The 23602-nt window shown below is 36.1% G+C and overlaps 1 protein-coding gene across 6 annotated transcripts in view; it reads right to left on the bottom strand.

Annotated features, from left to right (window-relative positions):
* cbwd (COBW domain containing) overlaps window positions 1-23602 on the bottom strand; it is a 67974-nt gene that overhangs the window by 8326 nt on the left and 36046 nt on the right. For 5 of the 6 annotated variants that reach the window (XM_028805348.2, XM_051929681.1, XM_028805350.2 and 2 more), the window contains 4 exons: window positions 13236-13322; window positions 13114-13158; window positions 8127-8183; window positions 906-951 (listed from right to left, as the gene is read on the bottom strand). In XM_028805348.2, the coding sequence (XP_028661181.1) occupies window positions 906-951; window positions 8127-8183; window positions 13114-13158; window positions 13236-13322 (235 nt within the window). The remainder of the gene's footprint in view (window positions 1-905; window positions 952-8126; window positions 8184-13113; window positions 13159-13235; window positions 13323-23602) is intronic. The other variant, XM_051929679.1, reaches the window with a different exon arrangement.

The following is a 23602-nucleotide window of genomic DNA, read 5'->3' as shown; positions in this document are numbered from 1 at the left end:
TGCTTTGATTTTTTGAATAACAAGAATTCAAGTAATACACATATTATTTACTGTAATGATATGCTACTAACTAAAAAATGCATAATGTTTCCTCAATTCATATTCTATCTCATTTCAAAATGTAAAAAGAGAAAAAACACTAAAATAATTTTGCTCTAAAACAACTTATTTCTAGCATTTTCAAATGCAGTTAAATACTGTACTTCAACTGCATCCTTAATAATTAATTCTCATATATATGTGAATGTTTCAAGCCTGAAAAAAACAAATAAAGTGAAGTAAACTTTTAAGGTATGATTGATATTCAAATACATTCTGAACACTAAACCAATAAGCATTATAAAAACAATCTATTTAAAGAACAATGTGTTGTTCAGTCTGCTCTGTCAAAGCTAGAGAAAAAAAATCACCCTAAATCCATAAACTGATCTACTCCTGTTAGGCTGTACTTTTTTTACTTCTCTTCAAATGACAATGAAACTGTGACTTTGTGCTTTCATTTCAATGTAACTAACATTCTACAGATACTCTGACAGAACGCAACTGTAATATATTTTACCAGCCTGGTAGAAATTAAAATTATCCTAGAAAAAGCGCCTTTAGGTTTACTTGTATACATGCAATTTCCACATGCAAAGACATAGACTCCTACACAGTAAACAAAGGCAGCTGAGTATACAAAGCAAGAGTGTGATTGATCTTCAGTACTGGCCCCTACTCTACTGCCCCTGCCAAATCATCTACAGAGCAAAGAGTATCTATTGAGTAATTTTGGAACTCTATAGGGTAAGCAGAGGTTTTTACTCCAGGATTATATCTGTAACTGAATTCTCCATATTTGTGTCTTGTACAAAATTATTGAAGAACAATTGGATATGCAAAGCATTACTAATATATATGTTTACCTTGTCTAGATGTGTTTCTCCAGAACTATTAAAATGTTCAAAAAGCCTGTAAAATATATAATACAATAATGGAAGAATTCTATTTTAGCTTTGCAATTCTTAGCAAACACAGTAAATCTTTAAGGCACTTAAAATAAAACTAATAATCCACAAAGATAAACAGAAGTCAACAAAACTTTACAAAAGTTTAAAAAATGTACACATTACAGAAAAAACCAATACATGATAAAAGAAATCAAATAATGCTGTCTATTGACTGTCTAATGTGAAAAACAGCATTTATGTTTATTTACAATGTTCAGCTTTTAATTAACATGTTTCAAACACATTACACAAATTGCTTTCATCTCTCAACATTAAGCTCTAAAATGTTAGTTAACATCTAAGAAGTGCAGATTATGCCTTAGAATTTAATGAAGTATTTAAGATAAATAGCTAAATATAAATTTTCACTTTATGAATATAAAATGTAAAGGAAATACTATGCTACAAAAACACTAATTATATTTAATTCACATCCTAGCATGCTGTACATAAAAATGCTATTACCATATTCCTCACATGGGGAAAAAAGAAAATCATTCAGATCTTTTTTGACCAATATTCAATAATTACTAAATAATTCATGAACTTGTTTGTTTACCTGTTGTGCCTTTTTGGCCACAGGATATAAATAGGTACAATATAACCTATGCATCAAACATCAAATGAAAGAAAAAGAACTTCCGAAACGTATGCTTATAATAACAGGATTCAATATAGAACACTTTTTATAATATGTTACCCCTATTACAAACAGTTTTGATCATGTATTGGCTTATCTACTGCCTTAGAAAGTTTAACTTCTATAGCTTAATCTATAGGCAAAACTAATAAAAGATGAGGAGCCCCACAATTATGTGCAAGTCAGCTCTTGTGTTCTGACATGCTGAGAGATGACATGCAGGCAAACATTGTTCAACAGATTATAGCATTTACAACTAGGTATAGAGTCAGATGCAGGGGGCAACTTCAAACAGATGGTTCTGGAAGGACTGCAAAGGGGGTAAATTAGCAACAGTAGGTTTCAAAGAATAGAGAGAAAGTATCCCCATGGACAAGGTTTTAATGACCTAACATTTTTACCTTATCTACTGCCCACCCACACTGCCCTGCCCCCGTCTCTTTACAAAAATTGTAAATTTAATCCTGCTATATGAATTGCATATCTAAAATATCCCCAGAAACACACACACATACATGTTATGTATATTATATATATAAAATATATATATTTACCAATCAGCTTAAACATTAAAAATAGTCACAGTTGAAGTGATTAACATTGATTATCTTGTTACAATGGTACCTGTCAAGAGTTGGGATATATTAGACAGTAAGCAAACAGTCAGTTCTTGAAGTTGATGTGTTGGGAGCAGGAAAAATGGGCAAGCATAAGGATATGAATGACTTTGAAAAGGGCAAAATTGAGCTGGCTAGATGACTGGTTCAAAACATCTCGAAAATGGCAGGTCTTGTTGGGTTCCGGTATGCAGACATTAGTACCTACTAAAAGTGGTCAAAGGAAAGACAACTGGCGAACCAGAGACAGAGTCGTGGGTGCCCAAGGCTCATTGATGAGAGTGGGGAGCAAAGGCAAGCTCAACTGCTCCAATCCCACAGAAGAGCTACTGTTGCACAAAAATTGCTGAAAAACTGAATGCTGGGCATGAGAGAAAGGAGTCAGAACACACATTGCAGCTTGCTGCTCAGCCACAGACTGATCCAGTGTGTCAGTGCTGACCTGTGTCCACCACCAAAGGCAACTACAATGGGAACATGAACGTTAGATCTAGACCATGGATCAATGGAAGAAGGTGACCTTGTGAATCGTGTGGACAGCCAGGTTCGTGTGTGTTGTTTACATGGGAAAGAGATGACAGCAGGATGCACTGTGGGAAGAAGGCAAGCCAGCGGAGTCAGTTCTGCTGGGAAACCTTGGGTCCCAGCATTCATGTAGACGTTACTTTGACATGTGAATAATAAATTAAAAACCTTTTATTTCAAGCAGTAATAGCCATTAGTAATGTTTTGGTTACATTTTTAAATCAGTTTAATGGTATCAATAAATAGGTATCAGTTTCAGTTTCTATAAAAAACATGAAAATTTCTGGGTGACTCCAGACTTTTCAATGTTAGAGTGTGTGTGTGCATTTTATATTATATATATTATATATTTATATAATGTAACATATAAGGTGGAATGTGTGTCAGATAAGAAAATCCAAATTTTGCACAGATTCCCCTTTTTGAACTTTATTTACTGACTGCAGCTCTGCTTTATGAGGGCTTGTTTGTGACTTGGCAGAGGAATGCATAGTTAGCCCCTACAGTGGGTCTTATCGGTGAAATTTTGGTTTGGATACACAAATTTTTCCCTGGGTAATTTATTTAATAGCTGTACCTTTACTTTATTCCATGCTGGGAACTTCTTCTACTATGTGTATCATCACCTATCATCTGTAGAGACAAGCAAATATTTTCCTGTGGGATTTGACAGCTTTCACTCTCATCCCAGCTGTGTTATTTCTAGGTGCAAACTGCTCCAAGAGAACATGGTCATCCTAAAACAGTAGAGTGAAACCCAGGTACTCTTTAAACCTCAGCTACACACAGACATCAAAAAAAATTGCACAAAGGACTTAGGGTGTATCCTCAAACACACAACTCTCATTCCGCACTTACTAAGACTGAAGGCAACCATTAATAAGTCTGCATCACTGTGCTACAAAAGCACCACTCCCAATTTGGAGTTGTTCAAATTTTTTATTTATTTTTTATTAAATAGTTTAGTAGCAATGAGTCATATTTAAAAGTAATTACGATAATAGAATTCAATTACATGTGTTAGTAAACAACATTAAATATGAGCTATTTAACAACACTTTAGAATAGAGTTTAAAACAGGGCACAAATAGGCTTGTGGTGGCTCAATAGCTTTCACACACAGCAGACTGCAATTCAAGTGATGTGAAAATGGCATTGATTGATGTGTGTTAGTGGTGGAGGGTCTGTGACTAATTGTTGTTCAATTTTCTTAAACATAACATTTTTGAATGTATACCCAATAAATAATAATAATAATAATAGAGTAGTAGCCAATAATTAACTATTGAAAAATATCTATTAATACAAAATTATCAATGTTAGCATAAAATCAGTATTAATATGAAAAGAAAAAAGGAACTAAAATAAGTTCCCCATTTAGCTGTTAATATTAGTTATAACACAGTAATTGATTAAAATTGTATAAATAACAAAGAATTTGTAAACAAAGTTATTTATTTTATAACAGGAATACAAATAATACACGAGGGGCAAGAAGATCCTGGGCTTGCCACGATTGTTTGTGTATATCTGCAGCTGAAAGATCACGGACTGGGCACCAGAGATCAGGGACTTAAGCCACTTGATGCCTTCCACCTCCCAACACCACTGTCCATTTCTAAATCGATACTGTGTTTACATCAGTTAGGGCAGCTGCACCTATCCTGTGTTATTAATTAGTTCAAACACCATTTAGTTGCAGGTTAAATGTTGATTATTTACAATAATAATATGCAGATAATATGGTTAAATCAATTCAGTATTATATGTACTTATATGATTGCTTCCCGCTTCTGTTTATTTTCAGGGACATGAGCTTTTTGTATTCTATTAACCCTTAACTACTCGCACCTTTTCTCATCTCATAAGTACTTACGTGGTGTACTTTATGCACCAGTGTTAAAATTGCAATTTATATGCACGCTGTGAGGTTGTAATATAAAATATTGCAATAATTGTAAATTGTACATGTTTTTAAAGTAATTTAATACCATATTACTGAATAGTATGACACAGTCTAGGACTATCTGAAAATAAACTTGAACCACTTCTCCAAATGTTCCAGTCTGTATTTCTAATGCTGACTCACATGCTGAAGAAAACAAACTTTTTATTTGAAGAAGACAAAATTACTTATTTGTTGGCAAGGCCACCTTTGGTAACAATTACATCTTTCAGTCTTATGGGTTAGGTGTCTACCACTTTTTACAGGTGATCTTTGCCTACATATTTTGGCAAATTTTCTCCAACTTATTCAAGTTTCTAGAACAGTGTTGGTTGACCTCTAATTTCAAATCATGCTACAGATTGGGACTGAGGCTAGGCTTTTCACTGAACTTTTAATTTTAGATTTGACTTTACATTTAGCCTACTCTAGTGTTGCTTTGAAATTGTTCCTGGAATTATCATCCTGTTTTTTTCTTTTATTTTGTATTTTGAGATCGGTTTTATTTTTCATTGCAAAAAGAGGAAGAAGGCATTATTGAAGCTATTGAAATAATGCACTATTGATGAAGAGAGAATGAGAGAGTAGATAAATCTAAAAGAAGTTGAATGATAGGAGAGCAAGGAACTGAGACAGGTAAAATGAAGGAGAAGATCAGAGCACTTGAGGCCCACAGAACTGTGGGGACATTCTCAGAATGTGTGGAGAAAAGTGCCTGGTGCATTAAGGGAACACTGGTGACAGAGTAGTTCAGGAGCTAAATTAATCAAGAAATGTTTTCTAGGATAGTGACAACTCTGTGAATAACTTCATCTCGGATGTGTTGATGATTAAAAAATTCCTCCAGAATCTACGTTTTGAAAAACTGTGTTCCAACACAATGGAGTTGACAAGGATAGGTCAATGATCACCTCTGACCTGGATAGGTGTGATAATGAAGTCATGAAGGCAGGCATACAAAAAGGAAATGCATTTGGTGGAGAGCAAAGTAGAAAAAAAGTCAAATAATGGATGGTTGGGAACAGGGGTAGAAAAATTCCACATGTCCTGAAAATATATCTAATCTGTAAATAGAAAAACAAAAGTAAGAATGGATTGTATATTTGTCCCTAAGAAACTGAGGCAAAAAAGAAAAGGGGCAAGCGTGTTTCTGTCAAACAAATCACAGAGTGTACTGATACCTCATGAACCCCAAGTTGAATAAGAGGAATCATTGTCCTGTTGAAAGAAAAATCTTTTCATAAACTTCAATTTTTAGTAGACTGAAAGTAGCTTTGTAGCTCTATTTTCCATATGTTCACTTCTGGAATCAATACCATTGCCTATTCTGTGATAATAAAAATAATTCATATTACATAATTCTGCTGCCACTAACACACTGGTAGAATTGGAGCCTGGGTTTATATTAGTGTTGAATATAATGCTTTGAATATTGGCAAGAAATTGGACTAATGTGACCTTAAAAACCTGTCCTACCCCTTATCTGATTCATGTGGCAGGCATGTAAGGTGGTGCAAGGGTTAGTGCTGGAGCATCATAGTCCCAGCCTCCTTGGTGTGACTCTGCATCTGGTTGCAGCCTCTGAAGAGATTTCATATAATTCCCATATCTGTGAGGGTTTTTATGTGTACTTTAGGTTTAATCGCACAAAGACATGCATGTGAATTTCCCATCGGGATTAATAAAGTATCTATCTATCTATCTATCTATCTATCTATCTATCTATCTATCTATCTATCTATGTTAGACTCTTCTAACTTCTTTTTAAATAAGGAAAATATTAATTTAATTATCATTAATATATTGCCATTATATACCAAGTGCCACATGGCATTACTCAACAACCTGCTTAAAATACTGTATGTTTATATGCAGCTGTTATCAGACTGCAATACAGTACTGTCTGTAGAGCAGACTTTTTCAGAGCAGAGATATTTTCATATATGTTTTGTATAGATTCATCCAACCCGCTATATCCTAACTACAGGGTCACGGGGGTCTGCTGGAGCCAATCCCAGCCAACACAGGGCGCAAGGCAGGAAACAAACCCCAGGCAGGGTGCCAGCCCACCGCAGGGTGCGCACACACACACACACCAAGCACACACTAGGGACAATTTAGAAATGCCAGTGCACCTAACCTGCATGTCTTTGGACTGTGGGAGGAAACTGGAGCACCCGGAGGAAATCCACGCAGACACGGGGAGAACATGCATGCAAACTACACGCAGGGAGGACTCGGGAAGCGAACCCTGGTCTCCTAACTGTGAGGCAGCAGCGCTACCACTGCGCCACCGTGCCGCCCCTGTATAGATTCATGTGAACCTTAATTCTGAAGATTCATAATTTTGTTTCATAATTTAATTGCTACTAAGTAAAAATACACAACTGTATTTTTCATCCATTCATCTTCAAGTCCACTTCATTTGGTTCAGAGTAAAGGTGGCCCAAGCCTATATAATCAGTATCTGGGACCAGACGGTAGCTAACCCTGGATAGGGTGCAGGCTGTAGTTTGTTCCTGTTAATTTTATTATTCATCTATTTAGTTAAAATGTGGTGCAGCTTATATATCCCCACCACATTCCATGTTTCACAGTAGCTTGTAACTTGACATTATTTAAGTGGATAGGCTATGTTGAATGAAAAAAAATATGAAATAGAGCTTTAATCAAATACAAATATGATTTAGCTAATAATATGAGAATTAAGCATCACACTGAGAATAATATTTCAATTAAGTGAATAAATAAAGAAAATGGAAAAAGAAAAGACTGACTCATAGAGCAGTTGTGAAACTTCTAATTCCTCAATTTTTGGATGTTGTTACACAAGGAACATCCAGAATTGGTACAGTTTGTTGTTTTTGTTATGCTACTTCTAAATGTACACTTTCAGTCCACATGTTTTGTATGCATTATTATTATTTAATTTTTCAAAATTCAAAAGTTTAAGTTTAGCACAAGATTTAGTGTCTTGGTTTCACCTCCAAATAATGTAACAAAAGTAATGCATCCTGTTACACATTATAAGACAAACTTAAAAAAATCAAGCAGTATTTGATTTTCTTTCTATAGCTCTGAATAGTGCAGTGCATTATAGTACTATCCTTGTTGACTTCCATCTTAAGACACAAATATTGCCTAGGACTAAAACAATTTCAGAAGCCCCCGTCCCATATTTATAGATAGGGAATCACTTTGCTTATGATAAACAATATAAAAAACTAAAACTTTTACTGTTTTACTATTGTGTACATAATAGGTAAACATTTTTGAGGGTGCATTAGATGTTAATTCAAAATGGGAAATATAGAAAAAAAGACCATGCTTATTAGCAATTAAACATGCAACTAAAAGTTAAAATACACCAATGTAACCCAACAATTTAAAGAATTGGAAAAAAATAATACCTTGTTGATGCTTTGCCGCCAAATGCATGTAAATCCAGAACATCTGATAGGTTAACCCTATAGGAAATAAATGTAATGTAAAATCAGAAAATTAATCTGTCATTATGAGGTGCTAGGACCTTGTTTTTTATTTTGTGGTTAATTTTTTTATTGTAATTAAATTACAGTATAAATAGATGAGATCCCATACAGAATTATCATATGACTATACAGTGTAATTAGGAAGTGAGGATATCAACAAATAAAATTGTAAATGTAACTCAATCTGCCATGACAACCCAAACAAAACAGAATGTTAAAAAAAGGTAAAAAGTTAAATGGTATCTATCTTTGCTTTTTGATGGGTTTTCATTGATTGTCACCTCTCAGAACATGCATTATTAAACCTGGCCAAGTTTGTTTGTAAAGCTAGGCATACCACTGCCTGATGACCATACTACCTGAGAGCAATAAAGAGTTTGGTGGCAACATTTCCCAGATATTAACATTTGGATGGTAAGGACCTTGGTTTTTGACAATTCAAGTGAAATACAGTGTACCAGTTACAAAAAACGAATACAATATATAACTAATCAGTGGATCAGGTTTTTGTAACACACCAGATACCAACATACCCTGAGCATAAACATCATAAAAACCCCAAAACTACTAACTCTAAGAAGAGCCATTGTTTCATTTTCTAACACATTTATCAGGGTCACTATGAGTTGGTAACCATCCTGGCTGCACTGAGCCCAAGGCAAAAGTCAGCCCTAGATGGAGTGTTAGGACATTGCTGAGCAAACCCACACCAAATTTAGAGTCACCAATTAATGTAAAATGCCCACAAAGAGAACATGCAGACTGGCAGGATGAAAAAAGTACAGCTATGAAACAGCAGCAGTATCCACTAAACCGTTTTGTGCAGATTTAAAATGTATTGTTTTATTTGTGGCTAGTTGTAGACTAGAAAAACAGTTAAAAGCACAAATGACCTCTTACTGGAGCCTTCTTACATTATTACAAAGGCCCTTCACTTATATTAATTATGTCACATCCTTTTTGTATGTCCTGGATGATGTAAGTAAAAATCATTATTTTTCTGTCACTGATTAGCCATGACTATTCCATTTGGGCACCACTATTTGCTGGTTAAATTAAGAGCACTAACTGTGAACTCTGCAGATAAAATAAGTATGTCAAAACCCACTAGACAGATAAGGAATCCTTTCATTTTTAATCCTAATGCTAAACTGAGTAACAATATTGCATAAGGCGATTTTGTAAGGAAACAGAATAGCAATAATAATGCACAGTATCAGAACTTGTATGACTACCTTCAGCTTTGCGTGCCTAAAATGCCTATTAGCACATTTTCTCAACTTCTTCAATTTACAATCTTATTAATATAAAAGACTGATATCACATAGATACCTAGTTGTGAACTCCCTACCAATGTTAACTATGACAGGATCAAAGGTGTCGAAATGCATAAGGTGCAAATAAACATTCTGCTGCTTCTTCTATAAACATTTGTTTGTTTGTTTGTTGCTAATCAACCACACCCATACCAATCCTTTTTACCTAGCCGAGCCAAATTTTATGTATGTGAAATTCTGCAATAAGTAATTCATAGGGTGAATGTATAAAAAAAGTTTAAATAAATAATTATTTAAAAATGCAGAAGCACTGTATACTTAGTATGTTAATGTGTATCACAGGTATGAAAAAAATGGTATACAGTAATAACTTTTAAGTATACAACAGTGATCAAGGCCAACTGATGTAAAGCAAACTGGAGCTCTGCTATGCACAGTTCAGAATCATAGCATATAGAAGACAATATACAGTGGAATCACAAAGTACTCAGACCTCTCACTTTCTGCACACTTCATTGTGTTGCAGATTTAATTTTAAATTAATAAATTTGTCATTTTTGCCAATCAATTTACACTCAATAACCCCTAAGGACAAAGTGAAAACATGTTTTTAGAAAGATCTACAAATTTAAAAAAAATCAAAAACTGAAATCTCTCATTCACATATATATTCAGACCCTTAATTCAGTACTTCAATGAAGTCCTGTTGGCAGCAATTACTGCTTCAACTTTTCTTGGGTAATTCTCTACAAGCTCTTCACACTTGGATTTGGGCGGTTTATCCCAGTCTCCCTGGAAGTTCCTCTCAAGGACAGTTAAATTGAATGGGAAGCATCTGCAAAACAGCCATCTTCAGCTTTCTCTATACATGGTCTTTGGGATTTAAGTCTGGGCTTTGGCTGGGCCACTCAAAGACAGTCAGAGATTTGCTCTGAAAACTATTTTGGCATTGTCTTGGTGTATGCTTCATGTCATAGTCATTCTGAAAGGTGAATAGTCGCCACAGATCAAGGTTGAGTGTATTCTGGAGCAGGTATCATCCTTCCCTCATTTGTGACCATCTTCCTGTTTCCACTGCTGAGAAGTATCCCCAAAGCATGATGCTGCCATCACCATGCTTAGGGATGGTATTAGGCAGGTGGGAGTGCCCGGTCTTTCCCAGACGCAGTGCTTAGAGTTGTCTCAACAGATCAGATAATCTTTTTCCTCATGCTTTCAGAGTTCTTTGTTTTCAAAAAAAGGAATAACAAAATATTGAGGCTTTTCTTATAGTTTTCAAGTGGCCAGCAGCCCATTACTACAAGCCTGAACAAAGCTGGGCAAATATCGGCACTGTACTTTCAACTAGAGAAGTACTAAGGGGTTACTATAACCTCAGCGAATGTTGAACCAATAATTATAAGACCCTGATGAATGGAATCCTTGCCTGTTACAGAACCATGTCAAGAGATACAGAAGATATACAAGTACTGTATATAAGTAGACAGGAGGCAATCAAGGCATCTTGAAATGACTGAGAGTCTCAGAAGCAGGGAATGCACATGAGAGAGGGTGCACTGGTCCAGAGAAATTCAGAAATGTGTTGATGCTGAAAGTACACATAGGGCAAGATACATCAAATATTTTTATATTTATTCTATTACCCATCTTCAACAGGTTAATGTTACTAGTGGTTTAATAATCACCAGGACCAGATAATATTTATCCTCAAGTTCTTAAGGAGGCTAGTGAGCACATATATAAACCCTTGACACATATTTTTAGGAAGTCACTGTGCATTGGAGAGATTCCGAAGAACTGGAAAATGGCAAATATCATCCCATTATATAAAAAGGGTGACAGGGCAGATCCAAGCAACTATAAGCCAGTAAGCTTAACATGCATCACAGGAAAATTAATGGAAGGAATTATTAAGGATAAGATTGAGCAACACCTGGCAAGGACAGGAGTTATTTTGAACAGTCAGCATGGGTTCAGAAGAGGGAGGTTGTGTTTTACTAACATGCTGTAATTCTATTAGGATAGGATTAGGATTAGGATTCTAAAAGGATGCGATCAAAGTGGAGCATATGATATTATTTATCTTGACTTTCAGAAAGCATTTGATTAGGTGCCACATAAGAGGTTGGGCATCAAATTAAAAGAAGTGGGAGTTCAGGGTGATGTTTTTAGATGGGTGCAGAATTGGCTCAGACACAGGAAGCAGAGGGTGATGGTGCAATTTAGAATTGGCCGATGTTAAAAGTGGTCTTCCACAGGGGTCAGTGCTAGGGCCGCTGCTATTTTTAATATATATAAATGATTTAGATAGGAATATAAGTAACAAGCTGGTTAAGTTTGCAGATGATACCAAGATAGGTGGATTAGCAGATAATTTGGAATCTGCTATATCATACAGAAGGACTTGGATAGCATACAGGCTTGGGCAGATTTGTAGCAGATGAAATTTAATGTCAGTAAATGTAAAGTATTACACATAAGAAGTAAAAATGTTAGGTTTGAATACACAATGGGAGGTCTGAAAATCGAGAGTACACCTTATGAGAAGGATTTAGGAGTCATAGTGGACTCTAAGCTATCGACTTCCCAACAGTATTCAGAAGCATTTAAGAAGGCAAACAGAATGTTCGGTTATATAGCATGATGTGTGGAGTACAAGTCCAAGGAGGTTATGCTTTACCTTTATAATGCACTGATGAGGCCTCATCTTGAGTACTGTGTGCAGTTTTGGTCTCCAGGCTACAAAAAGGACATATCAGCGCTAGAAAAGGTCCAGAGAAGAGCGACTACGCTGATACCAGGGCTACAGGGGTTGAATTATGAGGAAAGATTAAAAGAGATGAGCCTATACAGCTAAGCAAAAGAAGATTAAGAGGTGACATGACTGGAGTGTTTAAAATTATGAAGGGAATTATTACAGTGGATCAAGACTGTTATTTTAAAATGAGTTCATCAACAACACGGGGACACAGTTGGAAACTTGTTAAGGGTAAATTTTGCACAAACATTAGGAAGTTTTTCTTTACGCAAAGAAAGATAGACACTTGGAATAAGCTACCAAGCAGTGTGGTAGACAGTAAGTCGTTAGGGACTTTCAAAAGTCGACTTGATGTTTTTTTGGAAGAAATAAGTGGATAGGACTGTGGCGAGCTTTGTTGGGCTGAATGGCCTGTTCTCGTCTAGAGTGTTCTAATGTTCTAACTTAAGATACACATGATGCTAACTGCAACAATAAAAGACAGTAAAAAGAGAAAGAGAAAGCTACTTTAAATTGAAATCGGAAAGCATGTGCTAGATGTATAAATTCATATTGTTTTTTTATAAATTTGCAGAATCATGAATATTTTTCTTTTTCAAAACTAAGGGACCAGTATTTGGAAGGAAAACATTCCACTTATAATCTTAAGTACTTATCAAACCAAAGTATATACAATAAGACCTAAAATTGTCAAAACAGCGTAATGGATACATGCATAGTGAATTAAATTTATTGAACTGATATTTTCAAAAGTGTCCTTTGTGAATACTATTACTGCAGTTACGTTTTATGTAAAAGGAGTATTGCATTTCAGCTGTTTTTATACTTAACTAGATTTTTGTATTTAGTGAAATGTGTCAAAAATACATACCTTGACTTCTTTGTTTCTATAATTTGGACACATCCATTTATTGAACTGTAAAAAAAGCATCAAGTTTGATTAAAAAAAATACCTTATTATTATCACAGATTTATAAAAACCTTAGATCTTACCTCACAACTTCTTTGAGGTGATTAATTTCCTCCTGACCTACTAAGTCTGTTTTATTGATGATAATAAGATCAGCCAAGGCAGCCTGCCTGAATATAAATTAATAAAAAGTAAAAACATAAAACAGACAAAACATGCAAATCTCTCTATTCTACAAATGAGGTTTTTAACCATACTGCATATTGACTTACAATATATCTGACTCACAAATATAAAGGTTATTTTCATGTTATGGTACTGAATATAGAACTTACGCAAAAGTTACAAGACAGCATTTCACATATCACCCACAATGTTGTCAAACATTACTTATCATGCACAAGATTAACTTCTTAGTTAACCTTTTTTTTAAATTATCCATCATATCTATTGTATGGTTGGAAGTGAAAATACTAATAACAAAACATAAAATGGTGTCGGTGAATGTTAATTAACAGCTGGTTTAGATTTCTCCTGATGGTATTAATAACATGCTGGTGGCCAAGAACTTAATAATGAATACAACCAAAAAGCCTACATAACATTTCATCCTAATGTTAAACAAAAATGAATTAAGCATAATTATATTATTAATTCCCTTGTTCCCAATTGTTTTTCCAATTTATTAACTTTTTATCTAAATTAACTATAAATTGTGATTAAGAAATCTTACTAACCTTAATGCTCACTTAGATGTGGAAACTTCACCAGAAAATATGTTTACAACATTTTTTTTGCAAAATTTTATAAGACCAATGCACTCTTGAGAATTATATTTACATTTAATGCATTATTTTAACATCAATAAAGTTAAACAAAAGGCAATAAACACAGTAAAAATATATTAAATGAACCAATTCTAATTAAAAGTTAAAGATAATAGATGAGTTTTCAACCTAAATTTAAAATTGCTCACAGTTGTAGTAGGTAGATTGCTCCAAAGCCTAGGAGCAGCTGTTGCATATGCATGCTCAACCTTTAAGTTTTAGTCAAGCCCTCGACACTACTTGAGTATCTACAGTTGTGCCTGAAAGTTTGTGAACCCTTTAGAATTTTCTATATTTCTGCAAAAATATGACATTAAACATCATCAGATTTTCACTCAAGTTCTAAAAGTAGATAATGAGAAACCAGTTAAACAAATGAGGCAAAAATATTATACTTGGTCATTTATTTATTAAGGAAAATGATCGAATATTACATATTTGTGAGTGGCAAAAGTATGTGAACCTCGAGGATTAGCAGTTAGTTTGAAGGTGAAATTCGAGTCAGGTGTTTTCAATCAATGGGATGACAATCAGGTGTGAGTGGGCACCCTGTGTTATTTAAAGAACAGGGATCTATCAAAGTCTGCTCTTCACAACACATGTTTGTGGAGGTGTATCATGGCACGAACAAAGGAGATTTCTGAGGACCTCTAAAAAAGAGTTGTTGATGCTCGTCAGGCTGGAAAAGGTTACAAAACCATCTCTAAAGAGTTTGGACTCCACCAATCCACAGTCAGACAGACTGTGTACAAATGGATGAAATTCAAGACCATTGTTACCCTTCCCTGGGGCCTCATGTATAAACGGTGCGTATGCACAGAAATGTTGCGTACGAACATTCCACGCTGAAATCGCTATGTATAAAACCTAAACTTGGCGTAAAGCCACGCACATTTCCACAGTACCTCATACCCTGGCATACGCAGTTTCTCCACTAGGTTTTGCAGACTGGCGGCACCCAGCGTCAAAGCAGTGCTACTGTTCCTGTGTGGTCACCCTTTCTTTCTTAGACCCACATTCCTGACGCGGCTTTATAAATACACTGAAATTAACTGCATATTGTTTATTAGTGTAATGCATCTGATTGTAATTAACCTGTAGCAATATAATGGTCCAGGGAATAGCCATAGTATTCCAAATACCATAACTGGTTTAGCGTTGTTACGCTCACTGCATCTTCTTCTTCTTTCAGCTGCTCCCGTTAAGGGTTGCCACAGAACTATCCCAAGAACTATAAACGCACTCAATCAGTCCATCAAGTGCTCCTTGTAGAACTGTTTGTACTTATAAGTACAATTACCCCACTGTAAACTTGCACTACAGTTATAATATTGCACAACCTGCGCCACTTTATAAAGCGCGTATGATGACGATATCATTTTTAAGATGAAATGCAGCAAAATATGTTGCTTATAGTATACAGATAAAACTTTAACTTCATTTAAATAATCTGTATTGTTAATAATTAAACATGTGAGGACACGGTGCCGCAGCGCTAGCTAGTTCACGGATAGCTCCTGCCTTGCGCTGTATTATTGCTGGTGCTGACGCGACACTGGAAGGATAGACGGATAGAATAATTAAACATGTACTACGAAGATATTTCAGTGTTCCTTAAAAGTTTGAAGAATCGGTGTTCTAAGCTTACAGATGGCTTAACATCTATTACAGAGCTGATTGTGTGGCGATTGGGTATTTGGAGAAAGAAAAGTAAGGACAGGAATTGGAGGTTAGTACGTTTGAAAGAGACAGTACTTCTGTAATAAATTATTTCATCGAAGGTCGCACATGGCGCAGCAAGCCTCTTGCGTGAGATATGAACAATCACTGCGCCACCATGTTCCCATGTTTAATAACATGCTTTCCTATCATCATGAAAAAGATATCACGTATACATCTCAGTATTTTAAATTTTCAGAGAGCTGTAATATCACGAATGCAATGGATTCTGTGTCCTGTCGGAGAAAGAGAAAGAACAGAAGCACATAGTGATTCACACACATAGAGCACATAGAAGATCAAATACAGAACAAAGCATTTAACGTGCTACTTGAGAATCTAGTAAAATAAAACGATTTTAAGATGAAGTTTATGATGTTCTACTTTAATGACAAAATAAACTACGTGATTAAAGTGGAAATTTCGAGATTAGAGTTGACATTTCGTGCTTTTTTCCCCACTGTGTGCCTATTTTTTTTCTCTGTACCTAATAAGCTTTCATATGACACACAGCCGTTCCGCTATGAGTCGCCTTTTCACGCCGACTTTGATATGTGACAACTTCTTTTTTATTTCGGGCACTGTGCGACTTTGTGAACTTGAGCTTTTGAGTTTCTTCGACACTATTTCACTCGATCAACTTTCTTTTGTTGATTATACCACTGTTTAAACCAACAAATAGTAAGTTTTTCCTTTGCCTCCACTTGGTATTCACTGAAATTCTTATATTTCCCCCCGTGCTTTTCCCATTGTCTTTTCACAGAAGGCTATTTATATAGATTTGCATATTCAAAGAGGCATAATTCTGGGAGGAGTTGGGGCGGGACAGAAGGCGCATGCACATGCGTTACTTTTCACACTGATCGGGATTTATGTAGTGGAAGAACGTGAAAGTTTGCGTGTGCACAGATTCCTGCATCTAGATTTTTCTGTGCGTACACACATTCCTGCTTTTGTGCTTACGCCATGTTATAGTGTGAGTTCTACGCACGGCATTATACATGAGGCCCCAGGAGTGGTCGACCAACAAAAATCACTCAAAGAGCAAGGCATGTAATAGTCGGCGAGGTCACAAAGGACCCCAGGGTAACTTCTAAGCAACTGAAGGCCTCTCTCACATTGGCTAATGTTCATGTTCATGAGTCCACCATCAGGAGAACACTGAACAGCAATGGTGTGCATGGCAGGGTTGCAAGGAGAAAACCACTGCTCTCCAGAAAAACATTGCTGCTCGTCTGCAGTTTGCTAAAGATCATGTGGACAAACCAGAAGGCTATTGGAAGAATGTGTTGTGGACAGATGAGACCAAAATAGAACTTTTTGGTTTAAATGAAAAGCGTTATGTTTGGAGAAAGGAAAACACTGCATTCCAGCATAAGAACCTTATCCCATCTGTGAAACGTGGTGGTGGTAGTATCATGGTTTGGGCCTGTTTTGCTGCATCTGGGCCAGGACGGCTTGCCTTCATTGATGGAACAATGAATTCTGAATTATATCAGAGAATTCTAAAGGAAAATGTCAGGACATCTGTCCATGAACTGAATCTCAAGAGAAGGTGGGTCATACAGCAAGACAACAACCCTAAGCACACAAGTCGTTCTACCAAAGAATGGTTAAAGAAGAATAAAGTTAATGTTTTGGAATGAACAAGTCAAAGTCCTGACCTTAATCCAATCAAAATGTTTTGGAAGGACCTGAAGCGAGCAGTTAATGTGAGGAAACCCACCAACATCCCAGAGTTGAAGCTGTTCTGTATGGAGGAAAGGGCTAAAATTCCTCCAAGCCGGTGTGCAGGACTGATGAACAGTTACCGGAAACGTTTAGTTGCAGTTATTGCAGCAAAGGGGGGCCACACCAGATACTGAAAGCAAAGGTTCACATACTTTTGCCACTCACAAATATGTAATATTTGATCATTTTCCTTAATAAATAAATGACCAAGTATAATATTTTTGTCTCATTTGTTTAACTGGTTTCTCTTTATCTACATTTAGGACTTGAGTGAAAATCTGATGATGTTTTAGGTCATATTTATGCAGAAATATAGAAAATATTAAAGGGTTCACAAACTTTCAAGCAAAACTGTAATTAGACAACCTAAGTTAGCGAGATGGAATGTAAAGGTGTAAAAGGTAGGAAGGACAGGTAGGAAAGTGTTAATCCATTTAGGAACTTAAAAATGAAAAATAGTATCTCAAAATCAACACTGTAATGGACTGGAAGGAAATCAAGGGAGGCTGAAAGAGTGTCACGCATACGTGTGCCTGTCAAAGGTCTAGCAGCAGCATTCTGGACCGGTTGTAGTGGAGAAAGGGAAAGCTAAGGAAGTTTTCACAAGGTGATGGGGATGCATCAAGGCATGCAGAAACAACAGGATTAATAACTGTATTAATTAAACAAAACTCCTGGTTGATGACAATTATTAGTAATAACATTTGAAAAGTACTAAGTTCTAACATGTTGATAGCATTCTGATACTTTAACTAGCAACAACAACATTTGTTGTATAGCCTAAAATCACACAAGGAGGTTTTTGACGGACACCCCCCAATTGTCTCCAAAAGACGACAAGAACAAACTCCCAAAAAAAACTTTGTAGACAAAAAAAAAAAGAAGACATCTTGAGAAAGGCAATTCAGAGACAGAGAGAGAGAGAGAGAGAGAGAGAGAGAGAGAGAGAGAGACCCCCTTTCAGGTAGGCTGGACATGTCATGGGTGTCAAAAATTGCGTAAATACAATACACAAAAATGGAACACAACTAATCCTATTCACAGAGCTAGATGGCCAATCTATCATTGCTGCCTCAAAAATACAATCTTCTACAGCAGAAACTACTTTCTTCTCGCACAGCGCTCCTCACCAAGTGCAGGCAATGAAGAATAGATTATACCACTGACTAAGTACAGGACTATCACAAATATGGATACATATTTGTTCAAATACATCAAAAGCTAACTAATTAGTAAAACTAATAAACAACAATACCTGTCCATCAGCTAATTATACAACCACTGCTAGAATGTATAAATGGACTCAGACAAGCCAGATACGGTCAGAGTGCCTGAAGCTTATCTTTTTCCCACTTTTGCTCCGCTTTCCTACAAGCTTGTCTAAAGGCCTTAGTGGCATCATTTAACCATGGCTCAGATTTACATTTAGCACATCTAGCCTTCAATAGAACAAACTGTTGCAGTAAGTGCATTTAAACAAAATAATAAGGTTCTCAGCACAAAGGTGAGTGAAGGGCCTGCATAAAACATAGGCCTGAGCAGCATCTCTATAGGCAACAACGAACTGTCTAACAGTAGCAGGGTTAATAATGCAAGTGTAACGACTAGCAGAGATGAGAAATTATCCCCAAAATAATACCATTATTATGCTTTTAAACTTAAGCTGAGCTTTTGATACTATTGATCGTAGCACTCTTCAACACAATTAAGACTTGAGTTGGCTTATTAGGCATAATTTTTATTTGGTCATAAATATTTTGTGGGTACTAGAAATACTTATTGTTATTACGCTTTACTTATTTTAGTTGTTATTACTTTGATGTCTTTTCAGTGCCATTTTATTTACTGATCATTTTTGAGATCATCGCCAGTTTCTGGATGATTCTCATGGCAGCGGCCATGTGTTATGTATGACAGGTGTGGTTCATAAAATGTTTATGAGTAACTGTGAAGTGTAATGAATAAGATATGTATCAATTTTGGGGTTTAATTACTTGAAGAATTTAATTGTGACCTTTCTTTTCTTCTAGAAGGGCTCTTGAAGAAGCTGAAATTTTTTGAATTTTTTTTTGAATGAATTGTTTGAACTTGGATGTGACCTTTTTGTGCAGGTTTGTTGTAGTGGTTACTATGGCAATGCTATGGGTGATGTCCAGGGACACACTGCACATGTGTATTAGAAGTCAAGGGTATAACAGAAAGGTGCATATACTTTCTAGTATCCGAGATTGGATAATAACAGTGTTGGTGTGCGATTCTTGAAACTCAAACATTTCCTGGTTAACAAGCTTTTTATTTTTGGTATTAAAGTGAACCCGAGGAAAGCTGCTGGACCAGATGGCATACTTGGCATGGTACTTGAAGCTTGTGTCGATCAGACGACAGGAGTCCTTACTAAGTTATTTAATCTGTTACTGCCGCAGGCCACCGTTACACCCTTTCTTAAGTCAGCTACTATCATCCCTGTCCCTAAAAGGTCAGTCATCAATAACCTTAACGACTACAGACCATTTGAATTAACATCAACAATCATGAAATGTTTTAAAAGAATTATAGTTCAGCACATTAAAGCCAGCCTCCCTCCCACCTTCGACCCTTACCAGTTTGCTTATAGATCAAATAGATACACGGAGAACGGCATCAGTACAGCCCTCCATACAGTGATGAGCCATCTGGAACACTTGGGAACCTATGTAGGGATGCTATTTGTCGATTATAGATCAGCATTTAATACAATCATCCCTAGCATACTAATCGATAAGCTGCATAACCTGAACTCTTCCCACTCCATCTGTGCTTGGATATTAATTTTCTTACTGGCTGCCCACAAACTGTTAGAATTGGTCCCCATAGCTCCTCCACCCTCACACTTAGCACCAGCTCACCCCAGGGTTGTGTACTGAGCCCACTTCTCTATGCCCTGTACGCTTACAACTGTACATCTAATTAATCTAGCAACACTATCATCAAGTTCACTGATGACTCCACCGTGGAAGGTCTCATTACTGGTGACGAGATGCAGAAGCTGTGAGTGTGGTGCTCCAGAAACAATCTCTCACTCAACACCCACAAAACTAAAGAGATAGTCAATGACTTCAGGAGGCACAGAGCACAGCCAGCCCCTCTATACATTAACGGGGACCTGGTGGAGAGGATCACCTCCTTTAAGTTCATAGACATGTCCTGGACAGCAAATGCTCTGGTGGTGGTCAAAAAGTCTCAGCAGTGACTGCATTTCCTGAGACTTCTCTGGAAAGTGGAAATGAAGGAGAAGCTGCTGTTGACCTTCTACTGCTCAACCATCAAGAGTGTTTTAGCATACTGTATTTCAACACGGTATGCTGGCTGTATAACAGCAGACAGGAAAGCTCTGCAGAGGGCAATATCCACGGCAGAGAAAATCATTGGCTGCTCTCTGCCATCCCTGGAAGATACTGTATCTCCAGTGACCAATGACTCCGCAGAGGCCAGAAAAATCATTAAAGACCCTTTCCATTCTGGCCACTCACTGTTCACACTACTGCCCTTCAGTAAGCAGTACAAGAGCATTAGAAGTACAACAAAAAGATTTGCAGATAGTTTTTATCCTTGGGCCATCAGAATTTTATATTTTAAGAAATCATAGAATTGTTACCTTTTCTTTTTTCCTCCAGTACGAATGACAATCACTTTAGTGAATAATAATTTCCTGTCCCTTATTTATTTATGTATTGTATTTATTTGTCATAAGATGTGCACTTTTTATATTATTTGTTTGATGTACTTGCACCTTTTACAGTTGTAGCTTTTATAATTTCATTGTACTGGTACAATGACAATAAAGCCTTCCTGCCTGCCTGCTTGCCTGCCTTCCTTCCTTCCTTCCTTCCTTCCAACATTTTGAACTTGTCAATGCATTGATTAGACTTTTGGTAATGACTCTGGATTAAATTCTCAACTCTGTATCATCTTCTGATATTTTTTATTAAAAAATTCTTTCAGTTTCCTTCTGAGTTAGTACACCATGTTGTTTAATGTAATGACGCTATGGCCGATCACATGGGTATGGCATGTGATGATGCCACTGTTAGTCCACTATAAAAAGTGGGTGGCTGCAGTATTTGGCATCCAAGCTTTTATATAACAGATAAAACCTCAAATTTCTATGCCAAAACTTACTGTTTAATAGGGAACTTTTTCTAGTCTGCTTTTCATTCCATGTTTCTACACTCTCTAAAAAATGTTTTTCCAGATTTGAAATTCAGTAAAATAAATTCCATTTTTTGAAGCTAGAGAGTCTTGAAAGATTAGTACATAGTGATCTCAAGATGCAGGCCTGTTTAAAACTTTAAGCATAAAAAATATTTATAGAGCTCCAAAACTATCTACCAATATTAGAGAGACCCTGCTAGTCTCAGTATTTAAGTCAAGGATAAAGACTTAATATTTTAGCATAGAAAATTCTTTTCATATTGCTTACTAATGAAATGCACTAACTGTTTTGACTGGCCATTACTAATCTTTTTCCCAGTATCCAAGGCGGCAGCTGGTCTGCCTTGAAATGGATGTGTCTTCACAAATAATAATCCTACTTTCAGACATTCTATTTTCTATTGAAATGGTAATTTTTTGTCGGGAGTGATGCATTTCTAAATATAGCTGACCTAGGGCAACTCATTGAGCACACAGTACGTAAATGTGTATTTCTCTTTATATACTGGATAATGTTTCTATTTCGCTTATACTTTTATTTTGTATGTATGTTGCATATTTTATTTTTCTGTTTTGTTTATAAAATGTTATATGTTTATTTCTTTTAAGGCCTACTACATTTATAATTATTGTTTACTGCGGTGAGGTGTTAAGTGGTTGTTAGTGTAACAAAAGTAGACTAAATTAATATTAATTAATCGACTTTGTTAGAACACTATGTTTAATGATTCTTTTTTAAATGTAATGTAACATTCTTAAATTTGCTTGATTTGAATCATGGTGACTACAGCTACAGCTTATTCTAGTAGCATCGAGCACAAGGCAGGAAACAGCCTTGAATTGAGCAACATTCCTACACACAGTACTTTCACACGGGACCAGTTTAGAAACGCCAGTTAACCTAATCTGCACATCTTTAAGGTTTGAGAGGAAAACCCATGCAGACATGCATACGAATGGTGGCTGGTCAAATGCTGAATTTATGAGGTGGTAGTGCAATCCACTGAATGACGGTTCTTCCTCTGTAAGTTTTTTATTTTTAAGATATTTTAATTATTTTACAATAGTATTCTTCCCATGTACATTTCTGGTTTATTATATAGAAAAGGGAAAAATTCCTCATTTAAAACTAAAAGCACTAAGAAAATAAAATGTAAAAATGTGTGCAGGCATTCTACTGTCACTATAAACCTTAAAGATATATGAATCATTTGATGCAAACATTAAAACATTTACATATTCCCTGCTTTGTGCCCCTATAAATTCAAGTTATCACCAATATACCAACAACCCAATTGTGCTTCACTCACTCAGAATATGGAACCAATGTAGGAAGCATTTTAAGATAGAGACGCTTTTATCTGTGGCACCTCTGCACGAGAACCACCTTTTTCAACCCTCGCAAACATATGCAGTTTTTAATATCTGGAAAACATTTGGGATTAAATCACTTAGAGATCTGTACATAGACAACGTCTTTGCATCCTATGAACAATTACATTCCAAATTTAACTTTCCAGCAACACATTTCTTTCACCATCTTCAAATTAGAAACTTTGTTAAACAGAACTTGCCCGATTTTCCTCATCTCCCACTTCCCTCTATACTGGAAAAAGTATTGCTCAGTTTCGAGAACTCAGACAGCATTTCTGCAATATATAAAACCATGTTACAGTCCCTCCCTTTCAAAGATCCAAGAGGACAATGGGAAAAGGATCTCTTACTCAATATCTCAGAAAAGGAGTGGACAGTAGCAATGCAGAGAATTCACTCGAGCTCCATATGTGCAAAGCATACAATTATTCAATTCAAAATTATATATCGAGCACATCTGTCTCGTTTAAAATTGTCCAAAATGTTTCCAGGGCAAGATCCAACCTGCAAACGCTGCAATCAGGTTCCAGCCTCATTGGGCCACATGTTTTGGGCCTGCGCCAAATTAACATTATTCTGGATCAAAATCTTTAAATGCCTTTCAGACA

Source organism: Erpetoichthys calabaricus, chromosome 7 (assembly GCF_900747795.2).
Source record: "Erpetoichthys calabaricus chromosome 7, fErpCal1.3, whole genome shotgun sequence".
Classification (NCBI taxonomy): domain Eukaryota; kingdom Metazoa; phylum Chordata; class Cladistia; order Polypteriformes; family Polypteridae; genus Erpetoichthys; species Erpetoichthys calabaricus.
The sequence above is the reverse complement of the archived record's forward strand: the minus strand, read 5'-3'. Positions and strand labels throughout refer to the sequence as shown.